The sequence below is a fragment of the Schistocerca piceifrons genome, chromosome 8, assembly GCF_021461385.2.
Source record: "Schistocerca piceifrons isolate TAMUIC-IGC-003096 chromosome 8, iqSchPice1.1, whole genome shotgun sequence".
NCBI lineage: Eukaryota > Metazoa > Arthropoda > Insecta > Orthoptera > Acrididae > Schistocerca > Schistocerca piceifrons.
In genome coordinates, this window is record NC_060145.1 from 24,119,252 (window position 1) to 24,146,913 (window position 27,662).

At 36.1% G+C, this 27,662-nt stretch overlaps 1 protein-coding gene across 4 annotated transcripts in view; it reads left to right on the plus strand.

The window, feature by feature from the left end:
* The window catches only part of LOC124711327 (PDZ and LIM domain protein Zasp-like), a 296,730-nt gene that overhangs the window by 211,814 nt on the left and 57,254 nt on the right, over nucleotides 1–27,662 (plus strand). The window contains exons 3-9 of one of the 4 annotated variants that reach the window (XM_047241348.1): nucleotides 6,689–6,854; nucleotides 7,406–7,545; nucleotides 7,691–7,791; nucleotides 11,787–11,934; nucleotides 20,362–20,550; nucleotides 23,182–23,359; nucleotides 26,071–26,208. In XM_047241348.1, coding sequence (XP_047097304.1) covers nucleotides 6,689–6,854; nucleotides 7,406–7,545; nucleotides 7,691–7,791; nucleotides 11,787–11,934; nucleotides 20,362–20,550; nucleotides 23,182–23,359; nucleotides 26,071–26,208 — 1,060 coding nt within the window. Of the gene's footprint in view, nucleotides 1–6,688; nucleotides 6,855–7,405; nucleotides 7,546–7,690; nucleotides 7,792–11,786; nucleotides 11,935–13,502; nucleotides 13,720–20,361; nucleotides 20,551–23,181; nucleotides 23,360–26,070; nucleotides 26,209–27,238; nucleotides 27,287–27,662 lie in introns of all 4 variants that reach the window. The other 3 variants (XM_047241347.1, XM_047241349.1, XM_047241350.1) reach the window with 3 other exon arrangements.

The window sequence follows — 27,662 nt, forward strand, 5'->3', positions numbered from 1 at the left end:
TTCTAAACTTGACATGTGATTTCTCAAATATCTTGATATACATGCAAATAAACAGAAAAAATTACAAACTTTCTACACACATTTTACATATTTTCTTGGAGCACTGTGAGCAATTGGGTTTATCACATTTCACACACTTGTATGCCATCATTCTGTTCAATGTGTAGGGAAAAAAACACAGTTTTTTCTCTTTTCTAGCTTGTCACTTAATTTTCTTTTTGTTGGATTCCCATATATTTGCTTTTCGCCCAAAATACCTGAAATAATTTGTCTGAGGTCATCTGGTAAGTTTGGAATCTGGAGCCTTCTCTGCATATGACGCCTGGTTAAGTTCATTCCTACTCCCTTCATGAACTCAAATCTTGACATCATACCTTTATGAAGATACATAACATAGGCATTTGTGCAGCTCACAGATATTAGGAAGTAAAATACTGCCAGTGGCCATCTCCTCGTTCTCCGTTTAGCTGAGTAGTTGCTGCACTTTGTGTCTAGAGCATCTACACCAGATTTTGTGGCATTATAGAAACTGATGTTTTGTGGTTTGTTGCTACTTTCATCGGTATACGCAGTGTGGTGCATTGAAGACAGCGTTAAAACTGCCTTAGACTTTTTTGGAACAAAAGACAATAGTGTAAGATCTGTAGTAAAACTATAAATACTGGAGCCCACTTCTTTCTTTGGGTTGGGGCGAAACTCCTTTGGAACTTCTCTTTTGTTGGATTTTAGAGTTCCAACATATGTCAACCTGTTTTTCAGCAGCTTCTTACTCAATTCAGTGGAGGAAAACCAATTGTCTGCTGTGATATTCCAGTTTGTCCCATATATACATTTGGAAAGACGAATCACAGACTGTGTTGGCTTTTGGAACTTTTTCTCTTCATCAGATAGTGTTGCTCCATCACTATATTTCCCCACATAAATATAAGCATTATACAAATATGAAGAATGTGCATCTGTTAGGCACATGACTTTAATGCCATATTTAGCAGGTTTCTTGGGCATAAATATTTTGAATCGGCATCTTCCTCTAAATGGGATTAGACTCTCATCAACACATGCATGACCCCCAATTGAATTACCTTCTGACAATTAGAAATAAAGATGTTGAAAATATTGGACACAGCTGCTGCAGGATCATTTCTCTTCCTCTGTTTGCGAGTAGATGCATTATAAAATCTGAGAGCCACCAGTAAAACTTCACATCGTTTTAGAGACACGGTTCCATGAAAAATGGGACATCCAGTACAGTCATTTGCAAAAAGTGGTGCCAAGTTCTCACGTCCAGACTTGAAAATGGAACATAGGACCAGCAAACCAATCACTGCCTCAATTTCAGTTTTGTCTGTATCTTTATAACTGGAAGATGAAGGATTTTGTAATTTATTCCTTATCACTTGTAGTTTTGAGTTGGTATGTGCAACTATCTCATCCAATATCTCAGAGTTGAAAAATAAACGCCATATTTCTTCTGGGTCTGGATCGTTACCTAACTTGGCAGGATCTAACCATGATGACAATCTAATTTTTATTACATTTTTGTTTGGTGACTTAGCACTGCCATTGGGCACTCTGGAACTCCATCTGAAACAGTTCATCTTGTCATGATAAATTGTGTCAATTTCAGTGCCATCATTTTTCCTATTCTGAAGAGAGTCAACACCACCTCGTTCATTCTCGGATGTGCAGAGAATATCATCCACATCTATTTCAGAATCACTGTCACGGTCTGAATCTGATTCGTGATCTTCCTCAGGAACATAAGAATCGTCTGAATGATAATCATCATCACTTTCTTCAAACTGCTCTAAAGCCATCTGCACCATTATTTTGCTTCTTTGTGACACACAAGGTATCCCTCCACTAGTAGCCATCTACAAGTAATGAGATATTTGAAAAGTAAGGAGTATAACAAAAAGAAACTTACTCGCTTAGTGTAATATCCGTCTGTCAGATGGAGTAAAAATCTTACCTCTACGGTAATATCTGCCTGTGAGACAATGTGACTGACATTTGTGCACGAGTAAAACAATACTATCATGGAAATGAAACAATGACATCAACACAGTAGCAAGTTCAACACATGAATGAAGCAAAGCTGAAATATCAGATCCAAGTAACAATGCATGTATGTGAACAATACAATACAATACAATCTCGTACATTGAAAGCTTTTATACCCGCCTAAGAGATGGATGTTACCAGCTGAGGATTAATGATCTGCCTCCAATGCTTACAGTCTCTGATACATACAACACTTCAGATTTGACTACTGTGATGTAATATTTTAACTATGCATTACAATATATTGACTTTTAATTGTATCCATGTAATACTGGAAGCTTTTTGTAATATAATGATTCTAACTTTGTTTGCTTCACAATTTTATCTAGAGGGATGGCTGTTTTCTCCTAGGTATTTAAATTTGAATTATTGAAATATATTGCCAAACTGTGCAAACATAGGTTGTCCATCTAGGTATCAAGGAGAACCTTCAATGTATTGTTTTTATTTTTTTTATTTATTTATTTTTTTTTGTAAGAAATTTTCAGTCAATTTCTAGCTGATATTTCATGGAGCTTTTATCTGTTGTTTCTAAAGATTGCTGGATTATGTGCATAAGCAACACATCATAAATGAATTTTAATTTCATTTAGTTTGCCAGTGGTTATTCCTTCTACTTCTTTTTCCTGTGTCTAATTACTTCTCTAGTACAAGACTGAATGCTAAGGGAGGCAGTCCCTACCAGACCCTTGTTTTTATATCAAAAGGTTCAGACATTTTGCATCGTAATTTAACTTTTGAACTGGTATAAGTTAATGTTCGTTTAATCAACAATATTGTCTTTCTACCCATTTTAAACTCTTCTAGTAGTGTACATCTATCTACTGAACCACATGGATTTTTGTAGAATATAAAGGTGACAACCATTTGTCTGTCCAAGTGGTTTTGTAAGACTGTCTTGAGATTGAGTCTTTGGATCTATATTCCCTAAAATCTGCCTGATATTCACCAATTAAATGGTCTGTTTGTATTTCAAGCTTTTTAAGTATAATTTTTGAAAGAACTTTGTAAGTAACTGGCAGCAAAAAAGTCCCTTTGTAGTTATTTATATCTGTTTTATTCCCTTTCGTGTGAACTGGATGGATTACAGCATGCTGACATTGTTTAGGGATTCTTTCCTATAGCCAAATTGTTATGGTTATCCTGTCTCCCATTTCACAGTATCCCATATAGTTTTAATCTTATTATTTGCATTATCAGTTTCTGTCAAGACTTGCATATTCCTGGATAACTTAATGACTTTCCTTAAAATGTTGTAGTATTTTTTGCAGAATGCAAGTAATGTCTGATTTCAACTTATTCTGACCTCTATATTAGTTTCTCTTTTCCTATTACATAAAATTTTAATCTCTTTTGTTATCAATGACTCACTTGTTTTCTTAATAGACTTTCTCAATAACTTTTAAGGATCTGGATATTTAAGGAAAGCTACTTTTAAATATTGACAAAAATTAATGTGGAATATAGTGAATTTCACGTTAGCATCTCTTTCTGTATATACCTATTTTAACTTATTCTTAAAATGTTGCACCATTTTCTCATTAATAAGCTTCATTATTTTATATGAACATGTGTCAGAGCTGTAAGGTGCTACATCATTTATTTTCATCAATTGTGCATCATGAACAGATAGTCCTTTAACACTTGAGTGCACATGAATTTATTTGAGCCTGAACAACTGTCTAAAAAATGTTACCAGTCAGGGTCCTGCTGTCTGGCTGCACATGACTTGGGAAATTTATTGTTGAAATCAGATTGCAACAGACAAATTACGGTTCCAGTTCATTTTTCCTGTCAGAGTCTTTTAAGCAATCTACATTGAAATCTCCACAAACTACTAACTGTTACCTCTTATCTGACAGGTAGCTTCATAAAGCATTTATATTTCTCATAAATAGCTGAAAATTTTCTAGACAGAATCTGTAGCGTTACAATTCTTGGGCATCCATACAATATTCTGTGGGAGTGGGAGCAAGAACTGTGGGTATAGAGTATTTTTAATATTTTGCGAGATGAATGGTGACTTGTAAGTAGCCATAAAAAAGTTCCATTTTGACCCAGTTAAAAACCTGTGTAATACTGACTTTCAAACAATTTCCCTGACAGAATAACACCTGACTACACTACATTATTTCCTACCCCAGAGAGATAGGGGCATGGGCAGCCTTGCCTCCTACTGTGGATACGTTTGTGGCTACAATTACAAACGAAGCATTCTGCAGTAACAACTCACAAGTACATGCTTTATGTTCTGATCCAAACAAAAACTGGTTGTATCAACATTTTTGACTTTGTGTCCACCTTTTCCATGTTCACTCTACGTGAAAATGATGCTGGCCTCTAAAGCATTTTGTTTAACTCCTCTATCCATGTGGTTACATTGTTTTCAGAGAGGCCCAGAATATATATAAATTTAGAATTTTCCAGATCTCCTAGACATACAAGAAGCTCATCTACTTTACTTTTGAGCCCCCTAATATTCTGATGAAACAAATTAATTATACCTTATTTTAAACTGTTGCATGTATGATAGTCCTGTTCTGTTCTGTTTTCTTTCAGGACTTTCTGTCCATGATATGGCTCTAACCTAAAAAATGTACCCCTCTGATTTCAATAATGCCAGTGATTTTACCTTGTGTGCTTATGCCCCCACCCCCTCCCCCTTTAAACTTTCTGCAAGATGCTCAGCTAATTTGTCCTTCCCCCTCCTATTCAGGCTTAGGCCACAGTCTATGTATCCCCATTTTCCAGTTGCAGCAACAGGTACAGCACAGATATGAGACTTTGTTTCAGTCAAATGAAATACACTCAGCTCTTTGTCTTCATGACTGACAGTTGTGTTAACTGAGGGCTGGTCATGGTACTGCAAAATCCCCACAAACCCCCACATGAGTGTGTGCTATTGCTGCTCCTATTTCTTGTGGGCCACTTTTAACACTATGCTCTAGACAAGGTTGTTTCCTGCTTGTCTTTCCTTAACTACCCGATCCTCTTCATCAAAACCTCTGCACAAGGCCCCTATGTTTTCTGTCACCAGGGGAAGCTTGGCACAAGGTTTCATGATGCTTGTGACCTGTTATTCTACACCTAGCTTTTCCTGTAGCATTTGGCCTACACCCCTCGTGTGACTCTACCTAGCAAAGGACTCTTTTCTTTTACTTGAATTTTCTACTGGCCCAGCCTTAAAGTTATTACTGTGAGCCTACTGCTCAACACCTTGCTCGAACACTGGTTCAGGATCTTCTCCTATTTAAGGTAACAAGTCAAACTGATTGCTAACTGGAATTTGAAATGTGATTTTCCAGGTTTCCTCCTTTTTTCTTATTGCTCGTTATCAAACAATAAATTTCCCTGGCTCTCATAGTCTCTTTCTCCATTCAGCCATCTAATTTAAAACATCTTATTTCTAATTCTGCCTGAAGGGCACAAATCTTTCTTCACTGTTCCACAATTCACTTGTCATGACACAATAATCTACAACTCCATAGGAGAGCCTCATCTGATACTTTACTGGCTTTGCAGCTACAATCACCCCAATAAAACCCCAAATCATAGTCCTGACATAGAAAAAGAAACAGGCAGGGTCTATTATGAAGCTTGTGGGACATCCTGAAACAGTATTTTCCAGGCAGAATAATAATTTTCCCCTTTTATAGTAATAATTACTCTTTGTTTTCTGTTCCTCGAGTAGGATTTAATCCACTGTAGGGCACTACCGATAATGCCCTACATGTCAAGTCCCTAAACAAGCAAGACATGGTTTACAGAAGCCTTGGTGTGAGCACAGAAAGTTCCTGCAACCTTATTGCTTTGGATAATCGTGTGTATTTTCTCAACAAAATTGTTTACTGCATCTATGTTGCTTCTCCCTTGTTGAAATTGAACTGAGTAATTGGGACGATGGCATATTTTTCAATAAAATTTTGCAATTGGGCAACAGCAACTTTCTCAAATATTTTTAATGTGACTGGTAAATTTGACATAGGACAACAATTTACCATGACCTCTTATTGGAGAATGGTCTAACTCTGGTATACTTCAGTACCTATGGGAAGCAGCCTTCTTCAAACCATTGGCTAATACTGAAGCTCTTGGGTGTGCAGTTATGTTGTGCTCTATTTTAACAACTTTAGTGGGTATTCCAGAGTGACCCACAATAGTTTTTGCTTTTTAATGCTACAATTGCTTTTTCTTTGTCATTTGCTGAAAATTTTCTCTTTAAAATGAAAATCTGACTGGCAGTCACAAGCTAATGAATTTCAGCCTCAAAATTCCTGATTACCAAACATGTCTTCTAGTCCAAGTTTTAATGCACTTTCTCTGGCAAAAGCCAAAGAAAATATGGTGTGACCATTATTTTGAATCCCTGAGCAGTTATGTTTCTGAATAACCTGACAAAGGAATTATATCATGGAGCCTTAATTAAGTGAGCTATGAGAATGCATTACAACATAAAATTAAAAAATAATATGAAAAATATCAAACTGTGGGAATTTGCATTAATGTTTCACTACCTTTCCAGGTAATTGGCAAAAAATTTCATACCTTTCTGAAGTAGTTACTTTTTATGCTTATGTTTGTGTTGCTTATGTTGATTATTAATATGCAGTGATTAATGTTGCAGGGGCGGCAGCACCTGGAAACCCACAGTGACACCAGTGGGACCAACACCTCCCGTAGGAGCTCACCCTGGGCCCGTCACCAAGACATCACTTGCTGCCCGCCCCGCAGCTCCCGCCACACGCATTGGCAGTGCACACAATGTTTCTGCAAGGCCTTTTGCTCCTCAGGTGAATGGGAATTAACCAGTATACCCAGATTCTGACAGCAGTTCATTTGTAGTAGTACTAGAATGTATGTTCTTGTGTAGTTGGAATGAAGAAATCTTCCAACAGAAGGAAAGGTGTAAAATATTTTTAGCTGAGTACATAATATTTCAACTGTGTGACCTGAGCATCATTTCTTTTCTGCTTTCTCACATGTTTATCTACTAATATGAAGCATGTTTTATTCTATTTTACTCTATTCTGCCCTTTAATTTGCAGTGTATTCCTTTCAGTTCCACTGATGCTCCATTTGATCGTATACCTCTCATTTACCCCACTTGCAATTTTGCACTGCCATATTATGTCCATCTTATTATCACATTTTGAAGACTGTTTACAAATTATATGCATAAATTTCCATACATTTTATTCTCTTCATTGTAATTACCATTCAGAATCTCACCAGTAAGTGAATTACAAATAGTTTCTCCTGTAGTAGGTATTTTTGTGTTTGCTGTTGGTATGTGTTCAATTTTTATACAATAACATAATGGATATGTTTCTCATGTACACAGATCAATGGTGCGCTGGGTACAGATACTGTGAAATCTATAGTCAACAAGCAGTATAATTCACCAGTTGGAATGTATAGTGAAGAAACCATAGCTGAGACACTCTCAGCTCAGGCTGAGGTTCTTGCAGGTGGAGTCCTTGGGTAAGCTATAAAGATATCAAATTTAAATTTAGTACTGATTCCTTCTTTATCCAAATATTCCTACATTTGACAGCATTTTATAACAAGTTGTATTATTTAATTAGAATGCTTTGTAATTAACTTATCCATTTTTAACTTTCAATAGAGTCAATTTCAAGAAGAATGAGAAGAACTATAATGCAGAAAAAAGTGAGGTATTTAAAATGGTCCAGGAAATTGACAAGGAACCAAGGGAGCCAGAACCAGGTATGGTGTGGATAGTCACACTTATTTTTCATTGACATGTAAAAATGCCTACACAAATCAGATAGGTTGTCACACATGCAAGGATCTTTTTTAAAGGCAGACATCTCATTGTTAGAACAGAGTAACAAACTAAACAGAAATACCATCATAGTACAACTTCTGTCTTACTTCAGTTGTTGTATGCTGGTAACTCAGTCATGTTACCGTTCCATTTAGCTTGTAATAGAAAGAGAGGGACAGGTGATTCTTGCTCTCTCTTTTTCATAAAAGAGTTTCTGCCTTCTTTCATGCATTTGAAGTCATGGGTTATGTATCTTTATTTATGTTTTTTTTTTTTAATTCTTGGACTCAGTAGTCAATTACGAGTTTGTTAACCTGAAAAATAAAGTATTTATTTCTGTTTAGCTATAGAAGAGTAAATTTTTATTTTTCAAGCTTTTTCTTGTTCTTTTTGTGTAACCATAAGATGCAAATTAACTTTCTTAAAGTCACTTATACCAAGAAAGAGTTTATTGACCTTGGAAGCATCACAATATACAGGGTGAGTCAGAAGGAAAGGTACGTGCTTCGAGATATGATAGTATTAGTGATTCTGAACAAAAAGCTTTTTATGGACATATGCCCTATTGCGAATGGTTTCAGAGACAGAACATGTTTAATATCACTTTTATATGTTTTTCTTTAATAACTTGAAAACTGCACACTCCAACGAATAATGTGTCTCAGTACACTATTAAAATAAATTAAATTTGCAACAAAAAAGGTCCTATTTATTTTTTGTCTAGGACTAACAGTTTGCACAAAGAGATTGCGAGAATATTGGAAGCCTCGCGCGACAAGCGTGTGCTGTAACTTAAGTACTTTTTGTAGGCCAGTTTCAGGTAGTTTTCCGACTAGTGTCCTGTATCAAAATGTTTGTCTCAGCTTCCTCTATACTACTGTGGTACATCATAAACAATGACAATTAATAATACAGAAAATAAATAGAAATGTACATTAAAAGTGTTCTATCTCGGAAACCGTTCAGAATAGAGCATATGTCCACATCAACTTTTTTATTCAGAATCACTGATGCTGTAAAGTGTCAAAACACTTACCTTTCCTCCTGACTCTCCCTGTATACAGGGTGGTCCATTGATCGTGACCGGGCCAAATATCTCACGAAATAAGCGTCAAACAAAAAAACTACAAAGAACAAAACTTGTCTAGCTTGCAGGGGGAAACCAGATGGCGTTATGGTTGACTCGCTAGATGGGGCTGCCATAGGTCAAACGAATATCAACTGCATTTTTTAAAAATTAGGAACCCCCATTTTTTATTACATATTTATGCAGTATGTAAAGAAATATGAATGTTTTGGTGATGACTTTGAATGTTGTAATGTTGTGTACAGTTCTGCCACTGGGCACAAGAGAAATTACGGGATGATGACAGATTTTTTGCATGCATTCTATTTAGTGACGAAGCGTCATTCACCAACAGTGGTAACGTAAACCAGCATAATATGCACTATTGGACAACGGAAAATCTATGATGGCTGCAACAAGTGGAACATCAGTGACGTTGGCGGGTTTATGTATGGTGCAGCATTATGGGAGGAAGGATAATTGGCCCCCATTTTATCAATGGCAATCTAAATGATGCAATGTATGCTTATTTCCTACGTAATGTTCTACCGATGTTACTACAAGATGTTTCACTGCATAACAGAATGGCGATGTACTTCCAACATGATGGATGTCCGGCACATAGCTCATGTGCGGCTGAAGCGGTATTGAATAGCATATTTCATGACAGGTGGATTGATCATCGAAGCACCATACCATGGCCCGCATGTTCACCGGATCTGATGTCCCCAGATTTCTTTCTGTGGGGCAAGTTGAAGGATATTTGCTATCATGATCCACTGACAACGCCTGACAACATGCGTCAGCACATTGTCAATGCATGTGCGAACACAACGGAAGGCGAACTACTCACTGTTGAGAGAAATGTCATTACACGTATTGCCAAATGCATTGAGGTTGATGGTCATCATGTGGTATTTACAGGTAATCACGCTGTAACAGCATGCATTCTCAGGAATGATAAGTTCACAAAGGTACATGTATCACATTGGAACAACCGAAATAAAATGTTCAAACGTACCTACATTCTGTATTTTAATTTAAAAAACCTACCTGTTACCAACAGTTCATCTAAAATTGTGAGCCATATGTTTGTGACTATTACAGCGCCATCTATCACAAAGCGAAAAAAGTGGTCCAGTTAAAACATTCATATTTCTTTAGGTACTACACAAATATGTAATAAAAGTGGGTGTTCCTATTTTTAAAAAATGCTGTTGATATCCGTTTGACCTATGGCAGCGCCATCTAGCGGGCCAACCATATCACCTTCTGGTTTCCCCCTTCAAGCTAGACGAGTTTTGTTCTTTGTAGTTTTTTTGTTTGATGCTTATTTTGTGAGATATTTGGCCCGGTCACGATCAATGGACCACCCTGTATGTTACACAGTTGTGGGATAATATTTTTTCAAATGTAAAAACTTATTACATTCTTTAATGCATTAACAAAAGTAATCAATTTTTGAAAATATGACAAACTTGAATAGATGAAAAATCTACTCACCAAGGGATGGCAGGAAAAAACACATATAAAAACTGTGGAAATTTTCAAGCTTTCAGAACCACTGTCTCCTTCTCCTGGCAAAAAGGTTGAAGGAGAAGGAATAAGGATAAAGGAAAAGGACTGACAAGGTTTAGGAAATGGGGAGAATTATGGAAAAGTTGCCCACAATACCAGGTCAGGGAAGACTTGCCGGACAGGATGAAAAAGAAAAACTCTCACCCATACAGTTAGTCTTCTCTGACCTATGGTTCTGGAAAACTTTTTCGTGACTCTTCCCATTTCCTAAATCTCACCAGTCCCTTTCCTTCATCGCTCTCCTTCCTGTTCAGTCCCTCTGCCAGAAGAAGGAGCAACTGGCTCAAAAAGCTTCCACATTGCCTTAACTTTTACATGTTTCCTCCTGCTGCCACTTGGTGAATAAATTTTTTATCTGATCAATTATATTTTGTTATTTGCTTTGTTTGAAATTCATATTACATTGTGATAATTTGGTTGAGTAGAATGCCAAACAAAATGAATTTCACCAGTATTTGTTTACTTTAAAAAAATTTAACTAGTGTATTTATTGTGAAGCAGTAATTACAAATGCAGCAGATTTTTTAAATATTGTATCTGAAGTTAAATGTCAACTGCTCTGCACAGCTGATCCTGGAAGTGCTCCTGATTATAAGAAACCTGCTCCTGTTGTGTGTATACAAACATTTAAATTTTTCATGGTTGACAGTAAACAAAAGGCAATTTTTTTGATCCATTGGGTTTTGATTTTTGATGTCTTCAATATTTTTTCCTGCTACTTGGTAATTATTTTTGCCATTTTTGATCAACTCTGAAATCCCCAAGCAGATGATGTCAGTTTTATTTTTGAGTTTTTGCTTAAAAAGCTTTTTATCTGCCTGGAAAGGCAGGTGCAATGACACCAGTTATTGTGAGAAAAAAGATAAAATACTTTTCAAATAAAATAGTGGACTACTTTATCAAGTGATGGCCCTATGGCCCATATACAATACCATCAACCTCAAGAAATTAATGAGAATACTTTTTTCTTCAATTTTTGGTGCTAATTTTTACTTTAACTGTAAAACACAGTGAGAACAAAATAAGACGTACTATGAGCCCATCATATGTAGTTCTTCTGCTATTAATCTCCAGTTATACTGCACTCTAATGTACACCTCTGAAATTTTTACTGGTATCTGAGTTCACTGTTGACTGTCCTTATAAAAATAGTATCTACAGTTGCAGCATATTGTATGCTGTTTAACATGTCTTCTGAAACAAAACTATCTGCAGTGTACTGTCAGTTTTAAGACCTTAAATGTATGTCTTTGTATATTGTATTTCCTGATTGTACCACGACTACCACAGATGTGTCAGCGCAATCTGCAACTGGTGTGCCCCCTGTGTCTGGCTTACGACATGTTTCTGCCCCTGAGACCAAGCCTGCACCCTCCACTCCCCACGACGCCCTGCCCCCAGGTCAGAATATCTGTGCCGAGTGTGAACGGCTTATTGTGTAAGTATGTTTCCTCATATTGTAACTTATCATCTTTCTTTCAGCACCTGTAAGTGCCTCACATGCCATTTTGCTTCTAAAATTCTTTTTTCCTCACAAAATTTCAAGTGTGAGAAATAAAAGATAAATGCTTTATAAGTTGATTAAAACCAATCTGCCGAGTGGACTTTTTCCAGAATTCTAATGAGGAACTGTATTCACTGTGACTCTGCACTTAGGTTTTTTAGATTTTGTCTTAGTTATTTTCAGCAGTTTAAGTAGACAATTAACAATTTATTTATCTACTACTTGAGAAATATAAGTGGAATTAATAAAAACGCAAAGCAAGGGAAAATGAGCCCAAGTTAAAGTTGTGCAAGATAATTTTTTTTTTTTTTTTAATTGCTACTCATCTTTTAACATACACATTGATGAGGCAGTGAAAGGAAAGATCATAACAGCGGCAGAAGTTCTATGGAGAACAAGCAGTAATACCTTGATTACAAACAACACTACTGTTATGACATAGATGAAGATGATTATTAAATGTAGTGAACAGTATACTTAGCACGAAGTTTGGGTTGTCGATTAACAACATTAAGTAAAAAAATAATTTAATGGAATCAAAATAGAAATCAGTTAGGTGTTAAAATTGGGGAATATGTGACAGAAGATCTGTAAGAATTCTGGTATCTATAAAGAGTGCTTGCTGAAGATGAATAAAGCAAGGAGGACAAAACAAACAGAATGGGACGCATTGAAGGAAGCCTTGTTAGACAAAAGAACTCAAAAGTCCACATGTAAGGACAAATTTTCTATAATAATATGTGTGAAGCATGACACTGTGTGGAAACAAAATATGTGCAGTGAAAAAACTGTATAAAAATGAATTGAAGTTATTTGAAAGATGGTGCCAGAGAGAGAAGAGGTTGGTAATACGATAAGCCATCTGTGGCTGTATTGTCTAACAATTGTAGGAGTGACAAGAAAAAAAATGTAGGTTACTAAAAAGGATGGATTATTTAGTACAGATTGTTAAAAATGGGTAGAGAGAAATGCAAGATAATGTAAAACCCACTGAAAGTATTTCTTTTTATTAAGGAAACCACTTAACATAATTAATGCACCTTATGTACAGAATTAGTAACAAAAAGCTAAGGTGGTAAAGTTCATTGACATGCCATTTTAAGTGAGCATGTGTCCCTTTTACTTTTTTCATAATGCCTACTAATAAGGTCTTATATCCAGAAATCAGTAGTGCTTTGAAGCACCTGGTGCACAAAAGCTGTATTAAGTAAAACATCCTACTTAGGGACAAGTGACTGTAAGTGTTGGCCTGTTCACAGTCTGTCAATAGTAGCACCATTTAAATTGTTTCCAAGTTGATCTCAAAATTTTTCAGTGAAACAGAATCAGTGCAGCAGTTCATATTTATTACATTTTCCATCACACTCAAACATTTATGTGTGAAATTATATGGCATTTGGGTCACTTGTATATAAATATAAGGAGCAGAGACTAGCAGCGTTCCAGTATAAGTGGTATACCGACGCCATTAAACAACTAACTTACCACACATGCGCCCCCAGTGGTTCCGTCAGGGCCTTCGTATTTCTCGCGTGCCAGCCATGCAGTGGGAGGTAGGGCTACATCTCCCCGCCCGCTCACACCCCTGGCCCAGCAGCTGCCACCCCCAGGCTCTGTCTCGAGTGCCCCATTTGGTGCCACCAGCGCCATGGCCCCCACCGCTACTGCTGGTGCGTCTGAAGGTGTTCCCACCTGTGGTGACTGTGGGAGGCCAATTGTGTAAGTGACTGCCCAACTGTAATATGAGGCTCGCTCCTGTAGAATTCACTAACTGTTTACATTCCTTTTTCTCTTTGTGGTTGGGTGGAAATGGTTCAAAAATGCTATCCACCAACTGAGAATGTCATACATGTAGCTGAAGAGAATGTGAAATTGCATGATTGCTTGTTACCTTGACATCTTCTTGTCTGTTACCTATGTAATATCATACAACACTGTGTTAATAGCAAACAAAACTATTAAAATGAACACAGATGGAGGGTTAAACTTGCAAATTTGCTTACTATACTTTATGTTACTGGACTTCACTTCAAGTCAGTTGGCTAACACATTTTTTGTCATAGCTAGAACACTTAAAACATATACCAAGTTAGTTTCTTTTAATGATATCTGTGGTGAGAAATAATGTTTCTCATATCTTTGATTGAAACAAAATCTGTGTTTCTCCATGTGCAAAGTGAAATATACTACGAAACTGAAATATACTCATTCTAGAGTGTAGGTGTGGAAACAAACTATTCATCATTAATTTTCCAGGTCAATAAAATGAAATTGTGCATGTCAGTCACCAATGTTCTGTTTGTGCCCCTTTTTTCTCACACTAACAGAACACTATCTTGATGGTAATGACACATTAGCAATGCTGTATTATACATGATTGCAGCCGGCCATGGGAATTCATAGGTGATAACAACATTATTTGCTATACAACCTTTGTCATCTGGAGTGCTGTGTCTGTCTCTGCAGCTACTTTATTGTCTTTGTGCAATTCCATTCATGTTTTAATTTTTATTTCTGTGTTTGTAGTAGTGTAGAAATGTCCCATGTAGCCTTGAAATGTATTGGTTCATTTTAAAACTGACAAATGTAATTTACATTATGTTGCCTGTCTTGTAATCCATAAACTGCAAAACTGCATTTAAAAAAATTAGACAACAAGATTAAATAGAGTAACAATTCATGTTAAGTTTTCTGATATAAATATCAGATGATGTTCTTGGAGCCAAGAATTCCTGCTACGTGGCTTAACATAAGAAAGGTATACACAAAGGATTGTGCATCAGTGATTGATTATTGTATGGTGTGGTTGGTTGGGAGACACTGAGGGGTAGATTCAGCCACCACAGTTGTTCTTTCCTTCTTGCACAGTGGTACCTCTCCTTTGTGAAGTTGAGAGTTGTTTGTTACATGTATCTGCTGAGTCTAGGTGACTGTAATGATTATGTGTATGGTGTCATGTTTGTGGTGTAAGATAATAGAGGAGGGAGAGGGTGGAATCTGACGCCAGCACATAGGCTACTCCTCTTGAATATGGCAAATGGGACCATAGGCATTATGGTCCCCATTTTAATGGATAGGTCACCATCAATAGTGTCACGTACTTTTGCTTCATGAGACACTGCAGAGAAGTTTGAGATGTAATACTTTATATTGATGCAAAGTCTAGTAATCTGGAACTTTATACCACCAACTCTCCTCCCCTTCCCAACCAAATAACAGCAGTGAAAATTTCTTCGATCATCAGGAATCAAACCAGCTTACTTCAGAGCTGAGCACCACCACACAGGTATGCTTCAGTAACTTGAGACGCCATTTGTGAGTCAGTAACAAGTATAAAAGAGGAAGAGATAGAGGTGATGTAAAGGGCATTTAAAGAATTGTTTATTGTTTATTGCAATTTTTTTTTGCATGGAGACACCAACTGGTATCTTTTGCAAAAGTACAATTCTGAAGAGAGAATATCATCTGAAGAACTGCTCTGTTCTTAATGATTCTGAGGCACAGCTCTTTGAAACATCCATACATTTGGACAGCTGTCTGAAGTAGTTAGAAATTGAGGTAATGGACATGATAGTGTATTAACAGATCATTACTTGTTCAGTGTATTCCAGATTTCTCTGTACAGCTTGATTCAAAATGAATTACATCATCTGCACATTTTTTTACTGAAATCAGATTAAATGAACCAGTTTCTGAAATAAATATACATGATTTGTCTGTATGTATGGTTGCCCTATGGCCAGTTATGGGCTTATTACATATCACTTTAGCTTAAATGTAATAAAAGTGAAGCTGTTAGTCTTGACATTTCTCAAGTTACTCATGAAACATAACAAAACTTCACAACAAAAGTGAACATCTTTCTCCTCTGTACTGCTGATTCTACTAGATTGTAATTACAGTTTTGTCTGTGGGATGCAAGAAGATCACCAGAAAAGGTGATTTCAATTTAGATTTAAAATTTGCTTTGCTACCTCTCAAACATTTAATGCTACCAGAAAATTGTCTAAGGGTTTTTCAGCTGTATACAGAACACTATTTTGAACCACTGACAGCTTTAGCAATTAATAAAGAAATATGTACAACAGCTTCCTTGTGTTGCAAGTACTTACTAGACCTTGTTGCCAAAGAGAACTCTTCAAAGTACTCTGGAAATGGTTGTGTAGTAGTGACAGATGTCATGCTTTGTCAAACAGTTATCTACACTAATTGGAGCAGTGATTTTGTTATCACTAATACTGTGTGGTACAGTAACTGAGAAACAGTGCTGAAGATTGAAAATATAACACAGGGGTGTTGTAACTTGTTGTGACCACGGCCGGAACGGTCACAGGGTGGCTGAGAAAGCGTGGTGGGACCAAATGGAGAGTGGCCTGCGAACAAACAAATGAACGGAAAGGACGGACATGAAACAACAATGGACGATGGAGAGAGACCTTACAAGGACAACACGCAAGAAGCAACGGAGTGACAGAGACAACCAAACGAATCCAAGACATCCACTAGTAATGAAAGCAAAGAACAACAAACATGCTTTCTGTTGTCGAGGCAATGTGTCCTGACTCACGCAATGATTAGACTCGCTGGCTGAGTGAGAGTCAGGCGCTTAAATACTCTATTGGGGGCGCTGCTATTGGCCGCTGGAACCACGTGTTCCACTGTGGCACCCTCACACTAAATGCAGGCCAGGACGTGTGCGCCCCCACAGCTTACGGTCCGATGGTGCAGAGATCTCTAGTGGTCTTCGACGCCCATGATGTCTGGTGGGGATTCAAACTCTGCAGCATGCGGTACCAGAGGTGGCTTTTACTATCTCTTGCTCTCTTCTATTTCATGCCTGTCTCCTCATCTTGGATAGCATCAAAGCAGCTGACAAACCTCCTGTACCTTTTGACAGATGGATCAGCAATGACAGCCCTTCATGCCCTCATTTCACTGAGTGCTATGAAGAGTTTCAGAATTTAGCAAAAGGACAATGATGCACGCACTGATGATCAGAAGCTGTATTCTATCAAATCTGCTCCCCCTGTCATCAGAATGTTACACCACTGAATGTTACACCACTGAAAAGCTGAGTGATAGAAATATTAGTGTTAATGGCATTGAGAAACAGTTACAATTGCTAAAGTTAAACAAGGCTCCATGGCCCAAGGATATCACTATCTGGTTCATGCAGAATTTGGAGCTGACTTAGCTCCTGCTTTTACCAAAATGTGCTGTAGATCCATTGGACAAAAGACTATGCCAAATGAGTGGAAAAAAAGGACAAGTCACATGTGTTTACAAGAAGGGTAAAAGAAGTGATCTATAAAAGTACTGACCAGTCACATTGACCTCCATCTGTTGTAGAATCCTAGAACATTTTCTGAGCTCAGACATAATCAGGTATCTTGTACAAAATGACCTCCTCCTTGCCAAGCACCACAGATTCTGAAAAAATTGGTAATGCCTGACCCAATTTACCCTTTCACATGACATCCTGAAAGCCATGAACTAAGGAAATCAGGTAGAAGTAGTATTTCTTGATTACCAAAAGGCATTTGACCCTTTATGCACCAGTGTTTTTTAGCAACAGTACAGTTATATAGGGTACTAAACAAAAGTTATGACTGGGTTGAAGTGTTATTGACAGAACCATCAACAGCAGTAGAAGTAACTTCAAACATGCCAGTGGGAAGTATGTTGGAACCCTTGTTGTTCATGTTCTATTCTAACTACCTGGAACACAGTATTAACAGTAACCTCGGGCTTTTCACAGTTATCTATAATGAAGTACTATCTGAAAAAAACTGCACAAATATTCAGTCAGGTCTTGATAATATTTGAAAGTGGTGTTATGATTGGCAAATTGCTTTAAATGCACGGAAGAGTAAACTCTTGGTCTTATCAAAACAAAGCATAGCATCCTACAACTATAATATCTGTGATCCATACTTAGGTTCTGTCAAATACTGGGGTATAACAATTTATGTGTATTTGAAACAGAATGATCATGTAGGCTCAGTTGTAGGTACAACATGTGGCAGACTTCATTTCATTGGTAGAATGTTGGAACAATACAGTCAGTCTACAAATGAGATTTCTTAAAAATCACTTCTACATCCTATTTTAGAATATTGCTCACCTGTTTGGTACCCACACCAAATAGAATAGGAGATACTGAATGTATAGAAAGAAGACAACACATATTGTCACAGGTTTATTTGACTCACGGGCAAGCATCATGGAAATGCTGAAAAATCTAAATTGGCAGACTCCTGAAGGATTGACACAAATAATTTTTCTGCAAATGCTGTTCATAAAATTTCAAGAATTAGTACCAAGTGAAGAATCTAAAGATATTCATCAGCCCATGCATCACCCCCATAGAGATTATGAAGACAAAATTAGGCTAATTACAACACCTGTGGAAGCATTAAAGTAGTCGTTCTTCTTGTGCTTCACATGCAGTCAGAGAAAAGAAACACTAACATATCATACCATACTAAGCAGTGCCAAGCACTTCACACTAGTTTGCAAAATATCTACATAGATGTAGATATTATTAATAGCTGTCACCACCAGGGTCTGAACTGTTTGTCTGAATTGAATCCTGTACCTCTGAAAATGTTGAGAGGAGAACATACATTTATGAAATGATTTTCCTTTCATAAAAATTCCATATTATTACCTCTTAGTGTATGCACATTGCTTTCTGAAAGATTCTGTCTGTTGGAGATAACGCACAGAAACAAATGAGAATGAGAAAGTAAGTGCTTCAGCAAATTATGCTTATGAGACAAATGCTTTGCAATTTAAATGCCCTGTGTTTGGGTCCAGCCACTCTCAGAGTCTCACAATACTGCACGTACCACTTACAATACTGCAGGGTTTCAGGATTGTTTTTCATACCAAGGGTGATCCGTGGGTTATCAAGTACCCAGGGATAAATGCTGAGGAAGGTGACAATGCCTGACTAGTCATCTTACCACTTCCACATACTTCACCCAGTCTACATTCAATTCTCTGCCATGCATTTTGAAGGAAAATGTTTGATTCAAGGTCATAAAAGTTAAGTTTAAAAGTGAGGTTTTGTTTTCAATATATGTAGTATTATTACCTCCATTTTTACTTTCAATGAGTGGGACTACTTTTATCTATTACTTCCCGGGAATAATAACACTGCAATTTGAAAAGAAAATGTATTCTTCTTATATATGTGTGTATAGCAATCTTAAGTTACAAACTGTCAAAATGAATATTTAGTCCACAATTAGAATACCAGTAATGACAATGTCACTAATAATGACTGAAGTCATTGCAGTTCCCTAAAAATTGTTTTTGCAAGGGTTATGAGACAGGTAACATACTTTTGTGCATGTCTAGAAGTTTTTATCACCCATCTGTGAAATTAAATGCACTTTATTTTATTGTACAGCAACTTTCTTTGAAAGCAAAATATTTTTCATGTCATGGGAGAGCTCCAGTAACTCACTCATAAATTAATTACAATATTTAAAGTCAAGAAGGAGAGAATGCTACCAAGAATTAATTTTTAAAACTCCAAAAGTGTAATTCCTTCAAAGAAAGTTGCATTTGATTGTAATGCCCTTTTGTGTTGACTCTGTAGTGGGTAGAAAACAGTTTTTTTGTTTTTAATATTAGCAAGATTGCAGATAGCTGCAAATATTATGAAGATTTGATACGTTAGGAGAAGTCCAATTTCAAATTGCATAATAACTGATTTTGTTTTTTGATTAGCAACATTTCTTTCTTTTGTTATGCCACATTTTATTAAGAATGAATGTTTTAGATCATAACAAAAGAAAAACATATTCCCGACAAAGCAATATTTATGTAATCACCAACTAACGCGGCAAAAACTGTGTGTTAAAATTTTTTGTTAGAAATTTTCCTTTATATAGGAATGCCTTGTTAATACATGGAATTGACCTAGAAGTAAAATTAGAATTTAAAATAATGCACAACCTACACTGAAGTGACTAAACTGGCTCCAAACGATAATAGATGTATGGATACAGGGGTTGGATACTTATTGTATGAAAGTCATAGTTTAGTATTACTCCTTTCTTTCTCCTATAATGATCAATAGAATTTAGAAGCTGAGGCAGCAGTAATTTATTATTTAGATTCCATCTCTGCTCACAATTTATAATGTATATTTGTTTTAGTAGTGGTAGGCTTCCTGTAAAAACATCCACATTGTTTTTAATTTTTTCTTGACAACTTTCCTCAGGCTGGCTGAATAATATCAATTAAAGATACATGCTACTAAATAAAGAAGTGATGAAAGTGTCAAGAATTTCTTGTTGTGACAAGTTTCATCTGATGGATTTATTTTTGTTTGTATCTCCTATTTAGAGGTGTCTTTGTGCGCATAAAGGACAAGAATTTGCATGCAGAATGTTTCAAATGTGCAACATGTGGCACATCACTGAAGAACGTTGGCTACTACAACATCAACAACAAACTGTACTGTGATATTCATGCCAAACTGGTCGCACGTCAGAACCCACCAGCACCCAACCTGGAACCTGTTACCATTCCACCGTGAGTACTTTGACCATCTTCCGCAAGTGCTTGTTATAAGGTGATTCAATACTTCTGTATGAAATGTCATATGTAGCTTCTGCATTCCCACATAACTTAAGAAACAGTGAACAGTGTGTCAGCGCTTTCACTACGCTGTAGAGGTGATGGTATTTGTTTTGAGAGCACCACATTCTTTGACAGATGAGAAGATAGTATTTAACAGCGCAAAATATTTTCAAGAAGTGGTACGTCTTGCTATGTGAATAGCACTTTTACAGTTAACAAAACTTCTCTTTATCAGTATGATGTTTCAGTGAATCTGCTAAAGCAGAAGTGAGTCTTTAAACTGAGGGGGTACTTGCCACAGACCAAATATTCCAGTCTCTCATGAGAAGAGTGGTGGCTTTGTGTTGACTTTGAGAAATCTGTGGTATTCACTTTACAAAACTAAGGCACTGCTCAGTAGTGCACAGATTAACATGTGCTTCAAACTGCAGTAGTGTATTAAACCATCATTCCAAGCTCAAGATCTGATGGTCAGCTCTTTCATAATGACATGTTGCAGCATGGTTCTCAGAAGTTTGATCCTGAGAATCTTTCTACATAAATGGCAGAAAATATGGTGATTTTGTATGATGAAGAATTCTTACAGTCATGGGCTGATGAATATATCCAACTGCAAAAGACACACACATGGATGAATGACTGAATTATACACCCTAGTAGAACTAAATTATCATTATTGGCATAGAAATGCCACAGGTGCAATAAGTATCACAGGGCTTCATTAAGCTCTAGTTACAGCTCATCTTCTAAACCAAGTACCAAGTCAAAAGCCGAGCAACAAGAAACCAACTGCCATATATCATTCCCTGTACTGGATGTGTGAAATGAACCCTTTCCTCCCCACTGAAACACTTTCTCACATAATGTCTTGTAGATAACAAAGACAGATAAGCAACTCCTGTACCAAAAAAAGAAAACCAGAATGTTGACATGATTTCCAGGAGGGATTTGCAACTGTCAATTTCATGGCAAGGTCACAGTAAAACTGAAGACAGTATACCAATATTTTGTTAAGCTAATCTGTATCTTAGGACTTTACTTTCCCCTCACTGTATGTGTAATCAGAGTGTATACCCTTTCTTTCCCTTGTTCCCAGCCTATATTGTGATGAGAAAATTTTATAAAATTCAAAAAAAATTAAGAAATAACTACACAAACATTTGTAAAAATTATGACAAGCAAATACACAGATCAATAGGATTACAGATCTGTATATAATTTAGGATATACTGAAATTAATATATTCTGAAACCCCTACATGCTGCAATGATTGTAGTATGGTATCAAAGAGAGATTGGATATGTTAATGGGGAAACCCCACTGCTTGTGATTTGCATGCAAGCCCACAAAACATCAATCATGGTACCTAAAAGATGATAATGAACATGATGACCAAGTATATTCCAGACACATGGGATGAGTAACAAGGCAAGAAAATTCACAGGCTGTCTTTCTTTGAGGAAGGATTGTAGGCTCTTCACTTTTTGTTTTTATCATCCTGAAATATGGAATGTCATAGAACATACAACTTGACTCTGAAAGGGATGCACAGCCTATGGGAAATGATTTATACTTCTAGAATTTGTTTGTGAATCACTGAGTTCATTCTAAATTCATTCTTGTTATTAACCAAAAATGCCATTAGCAAGTGTGTACATTACCATGTATGTATAAGAATCATTAGGTCCCCAGAAAGACTTCTGTTAGATATTTAGTTATCAACTTTCCTGTGATACTATTTCCTGAGGAGCAGCCATCATTAACTTGCATTCAAGATGCTTACAACTAAGAGATCCTTTTGCTTGTTTAAATGGTTTATCTTTCAAACAAAGAGACTTGTTTTTATTCTCAGTTATATTTCCAAGTATAATTTATTTGTCCTAAATAACAAACACCGTCAGGATTTCCACTTTATTCTAATGACTGCTGGTTTAATTCTGCAATGCAGATCATCTTCAAGTCTCTGTTGAAACAGAGAAAAGTCAATAACAATAAAAAGTTATAAAAAGTGTGATATTGCAAACACTAAGCTCAAGGTTGTAAAAATGACAACAAAATATTATGAACCCACACATACCTTATGCTTTGAAGTGCAGTTCATGCACATTGATGTAAAAATAACATAAAATACAAGGATGTGGAAGGGAAAAATTTTATAGTCACCTGCCATGTGCATATGTCACAGATGAATGCATGAAGACAGTGTAAAAGAGATTCCTGTACCATAAAATAATGTAAAATAATTAATAAAAATTAATAATTAATAGACACAGTAATGTAATACATTTCAACATGTACAATGTGTTATACAATAAAAGATAAAAAATAAATGTAATAAACAACCTTACAATACATTGTACATTTGTATTTCAGCTCAGACTCGTAGATGATCTGCAGCATAGATTGAAACCAGTAGTCAATAATAAAAATTTGTGATTCAGATCATGTTTGTCTATTTACTGTAGTAAAAGATTTCACCATTCATCTACATCTAAATCATAGTGTGCAAGCCAACTTATGTTCCTGAGACATGGTGCCTATCACGAAACATGTCCTAAAGTTATCATACTTGTGACATTTCAGGGGCAGTCGAATTCCGAGCAGCACCATATCTTCAGCATTGGCCTCGGCTGCTGTCAGGCCATCTCCGTTGTCTGCCCCAGCTCCTGTTGCCCCACCTGTTAGCCGGCCAGTACCATCTGCTGCTCCACTGAGCCCGAGCTCCCCACAGCCTGGTACCCTTGGGCCAATGCCTTTCCATGTGAGTACAGCTCAGTTGCTGGTGCAGGAAGATCAGGGACAACTTTGTACAAAAATTGTCAGCAAAACATGCATTAAATGCTCAAATAATCAGTGTTAGAAGATGAAAATAGTAAACATTTGAATAAGTTTGAAGTTGTTTTGATAGTATGAATAGTACTGCACAGTGAATTTTCATTTTTAAAAGTTGACAAATTCTCTGTCTTGAACTGATGGTGAAATGATCACGTCGAAGCTGTTTTGAATTTGTGGTAAACTGCAAAGAATCAGTGGCATCTAAAAGTAGTTATTAGAATTTGTATTTCTGTTTTATTTATTTATCTTGCAGCAATATAAGTCTGTGGTGTGGTTTGAAATCTCTCACAATGCGTTATATTTCCTTGTTATATAAAGCATTTTTCCCTATTCACATGTGTCTCATGGAAGACGAACACATTTTAACTCAACTTCTCAGTTCTATCAGTTTATTGGTACTTCTGAATTCTTGTAGCCATTGAGATTTTCACAAGATTCAAATTTAGCTTTGTTTCCTGTGTGCTGGTTGCTGTTATTTTTGTACTGGCACTCTAGGTATATCGTTTTATTGTATACAATTCTATATCATTTTATTTTGTACAATTATCTTTCTGTTATTTTTACATATATATTAGTAATTTTCCACTGACAAACTGTTTTTCTTTTGTTGATTTGCAATGGGTGACACTAGTTTTCATTGTTGTCTCAGTGTTGTGGAAACAACTGAAGAGCTACTCAACAGGTCGTGGTGAAAACTGCTGGTTAGTTATCCTTTCTTTGTGAAGCTACTGGCAGATCAGTCAGAACAAGTTTCCTACCTAGCATCTTGCACTAGAAGACCAAATAATTATTCATATTAGTTGAAAGTATCATAAAAATAATTTTTACCTCACACCAGTGTAATCTTATCATTCTATTAATCTTCTTTCTTTTTATCTTTGTTGAAATATTCTGCAGCTGCTGAACTACAGCTATGAACAAAATCATACATTCTATTTGTAATCTTTCTTGCTAAAGCTCCAACTTCTACAGCAGGCAATTGATATGAGGTAAATCTGTACATTCTTCCACTCTCTGTTGTGAACTAGGAAACCTTGTTTAATATTAACTGAGCTTATTTATGTCAAACTTTCAAGAAAGATCTTCCTTCCAAGTTTAAGTAGTTGTATGCCATCATTTTCTGCAATTTTCTTTGTCACCTTACAGTCTTTGTTATAATTGCCCATGTTTTGATATAATACTGTGCCACAGTGGCTGTACTGTTTTCTTTTGTGTATGCTCTGTAATATGTTTAAGAGAATCTGAATTTGCATTTAAATTCGCACTCTCAAACACCTACTCAATTATAGCCTAGCCTAGCACATATTTATAGTCACAGATGCTGCAATAGATACCCTGTTTTAAATCTTTTGTTATATTTGAATGATTGAATTTTGCTATTTTACAATATTTTAGTTTGCTTTTAAAATTAAAAAAACTTGTACCAGTTTAAAAACTTTTACACACAAGAAACCACACTGTATTTAGCTGACTTACAAATTCGTATTGAAAACTTATGTAAAATTTTAAGATGTCTAATTCTGAATGAAATCAGTATCTCTTAAATAATTCACAAAGGGATGATTTGCTACAGGATTTCTTTCACACTTAAAACTCAAATATAAAATATTCTTAGTGTCACTGGAACTAGCTGAAAATCATTTTCATGATGAATTCAAACATAGCACATTTTTTTAAACTTTGTATATTTTATTTATTCTGTGCAGCACAAACTTATGATGCTGAGTATTATTACATTGCAAAGAGGACAGAGATTTATGTATATAATATTTAGTATTTCATGTTATCTTTTTGTAGCTATTCAACACCCACATATGCTAAGAAGCTGCTGTAGTAGTAAGTGAATAGCTTAAATATTAGACGGAGAGAATGAAGAAATGTGTACTTTCATTTTATACTATGATGCAGTGTACCTCATCTGGGCTCAGTAAAAAAACATTTTGCTAGTAGATATTTCATATAAAAAGCTGAAAAAATTGTCTGCCCCTTATTGAGCCAGCTTTGAGGAAACATGGTATAGTTTTTGCTAGGAATCATGTAAAAATTTGGTGGCCATTGTGAAGATGTATTTATTTCTATATGGTCACTCATTTCACTGAATCAGGTACCCATAACAGTCCATGTGTTTGATCTGAAATAGGAGAGAGCTGTGTATTAATTTGCTGTTTCTTTACTTCCTTAATAGCACAGTAAACTTTCTTGTTATTTTACGTGCAACAGCTTACTACACAGTAACCAGTTCATTGCTTAAAGGAGTCTAAAATGACTTGTTCTTTGCTACAACTAAGATACGACAAATAGATGTTTAACATGTCTTTGTCCTCTAATAGTTCACCCAAATCTGGTTTTTGCAGGAATTGTAGTTGTAATCCAGGGTATAGTGTGTGTGTATGTGTTTTATAATTAATTCCTTCAAACATAATTTGTGTTGCTGTTTGGATTATTTACTTATCTTTTGTTCTTTTTTTGTAGTGCTGTGTGTTTGTAACTGTTTGAAACTGTACTAACTCATAGAATTCATACTTTTGTACATTTGCATTGTTAATTTTTTTAAAATAATAGTAGCTGACTCCATGCTTCTTTCATTTAAGCTTTGATTGAGTAGTGTTTTATGCTGTGATGCTAAAATTTTTGCAGCAAGTGGATCAGCATAGTGTAGCTGACGATAAAAAAGTTTTGGAGAATAACCTGAAGAATGTGACAGAGGCATTTCCAGCTCTCAGTATCGATGCCACTGATGACAAAGGAATCCAACGTCCTACAGATAGTATGAAGGTATCCCAGTTTCTAGGGATCACTGAATCTTATTCCATGCTTCCTCTGCAAGCTGGTGTTGGGAATGGCAGCTTTTCTTGCTCTTTCACATTAATCCAGGAAAATTGTTTATTGGCACCAGTGGTTTTTACTAGTTATGATGCTGTGAAGAGATCATGGATAATTGTTGTTATTTATTTTCCATACATAAACCAACACTTTGGATTTTTTGCCAGGCGTCCCAGTTATATTATAAATAATTGTGATTTTTCTTTCATATCATTAATCCAGTTTCGTTTTGAGAGTAGGCAACTTTAAATGAGAATAAGGCTCTCGCTCTCTCGCTCTCTCTCTCTCTCTCTCTCTCTCTCTCTCTCTCTCTCTCTCTCTCTCTCTCTGTTCCCCCATTCTCCTCCTTACATCCATATGTCTCCAAGTTCAGAGTAATAAATGACTGTATTCACTTGGAGACACGTACATATACTGAGAATGCAGTAATAAAAATGCCCAGAAAATTAGCTGCAATTTTTGATTACTCGTATCTGATTTATGTGCTCCTCTTAATGTAACATAAGAGAAGAATGATAAAGATTGTTGACTTTCTGTCACAACTATGAGAATATGGAAGAGATTATGTAGAAAACCAGTTTGCACAACCAGTGGACACATCAAACACTGAGGGGTTCCTTTACTTTTTTGTACTGTAATTCTTTCTCAGCTGCGTGGCAGTTTGGGTGCACATCCTGTACTTATAAAGAAGTCTGAGTGCCTCTAACAGCCCTGTCTTATCTTTAGAGAGAGAAGTAATTTCTCCTATTACTAAAACAGTAATGAATATTTTAGGGTCATCACTTTCTATATTTCACCAAATGAGAATTAGACTGCAAATTGAGTTACTGTTTGATGAGCTATTGGTCACTGGTGCCTTTACATTTTCCTGTGATTAAAAGCTTAATGGTACTGGTTGTAACTTTAAATGCTGCTTCTTCTGTATATAATTCTACAGTCAATTGCAGATTACACTGCAACACCAGGATCTTATTATTTGCAGGCTCCAAGACATGGTACTTCGCACGTCACTCCTCCGTCTCCTGCGCAGGTACACTACCCCTCATTATATTAAAATTTTGGAATCTCAGTTTTACTACACACTTCCTTAGGTCCTGTAATTCCCCAGCACACATAATTCCCCAACACACATAAGATTTATAACATAAAGAAGTATGCAATTGTTAATTTTGTACAGAATAAGAATTTTAATTTTATATTGATTCTTGTTGACTGTTTAGATGTTATGACTTTAACAGTAATCAAAATCTCGCGATGGAAACAATAAACAACGATAAGGAAAGGCAATAATTCCTCCATAACTGAGCGATGCATGGCACATAAACACACGAAAAACTCAAAGGCCAGTTAGATGTAGACATAATTAAAATTTTTTGAAAAAGTGTTCTAATAATATGATAATTTAT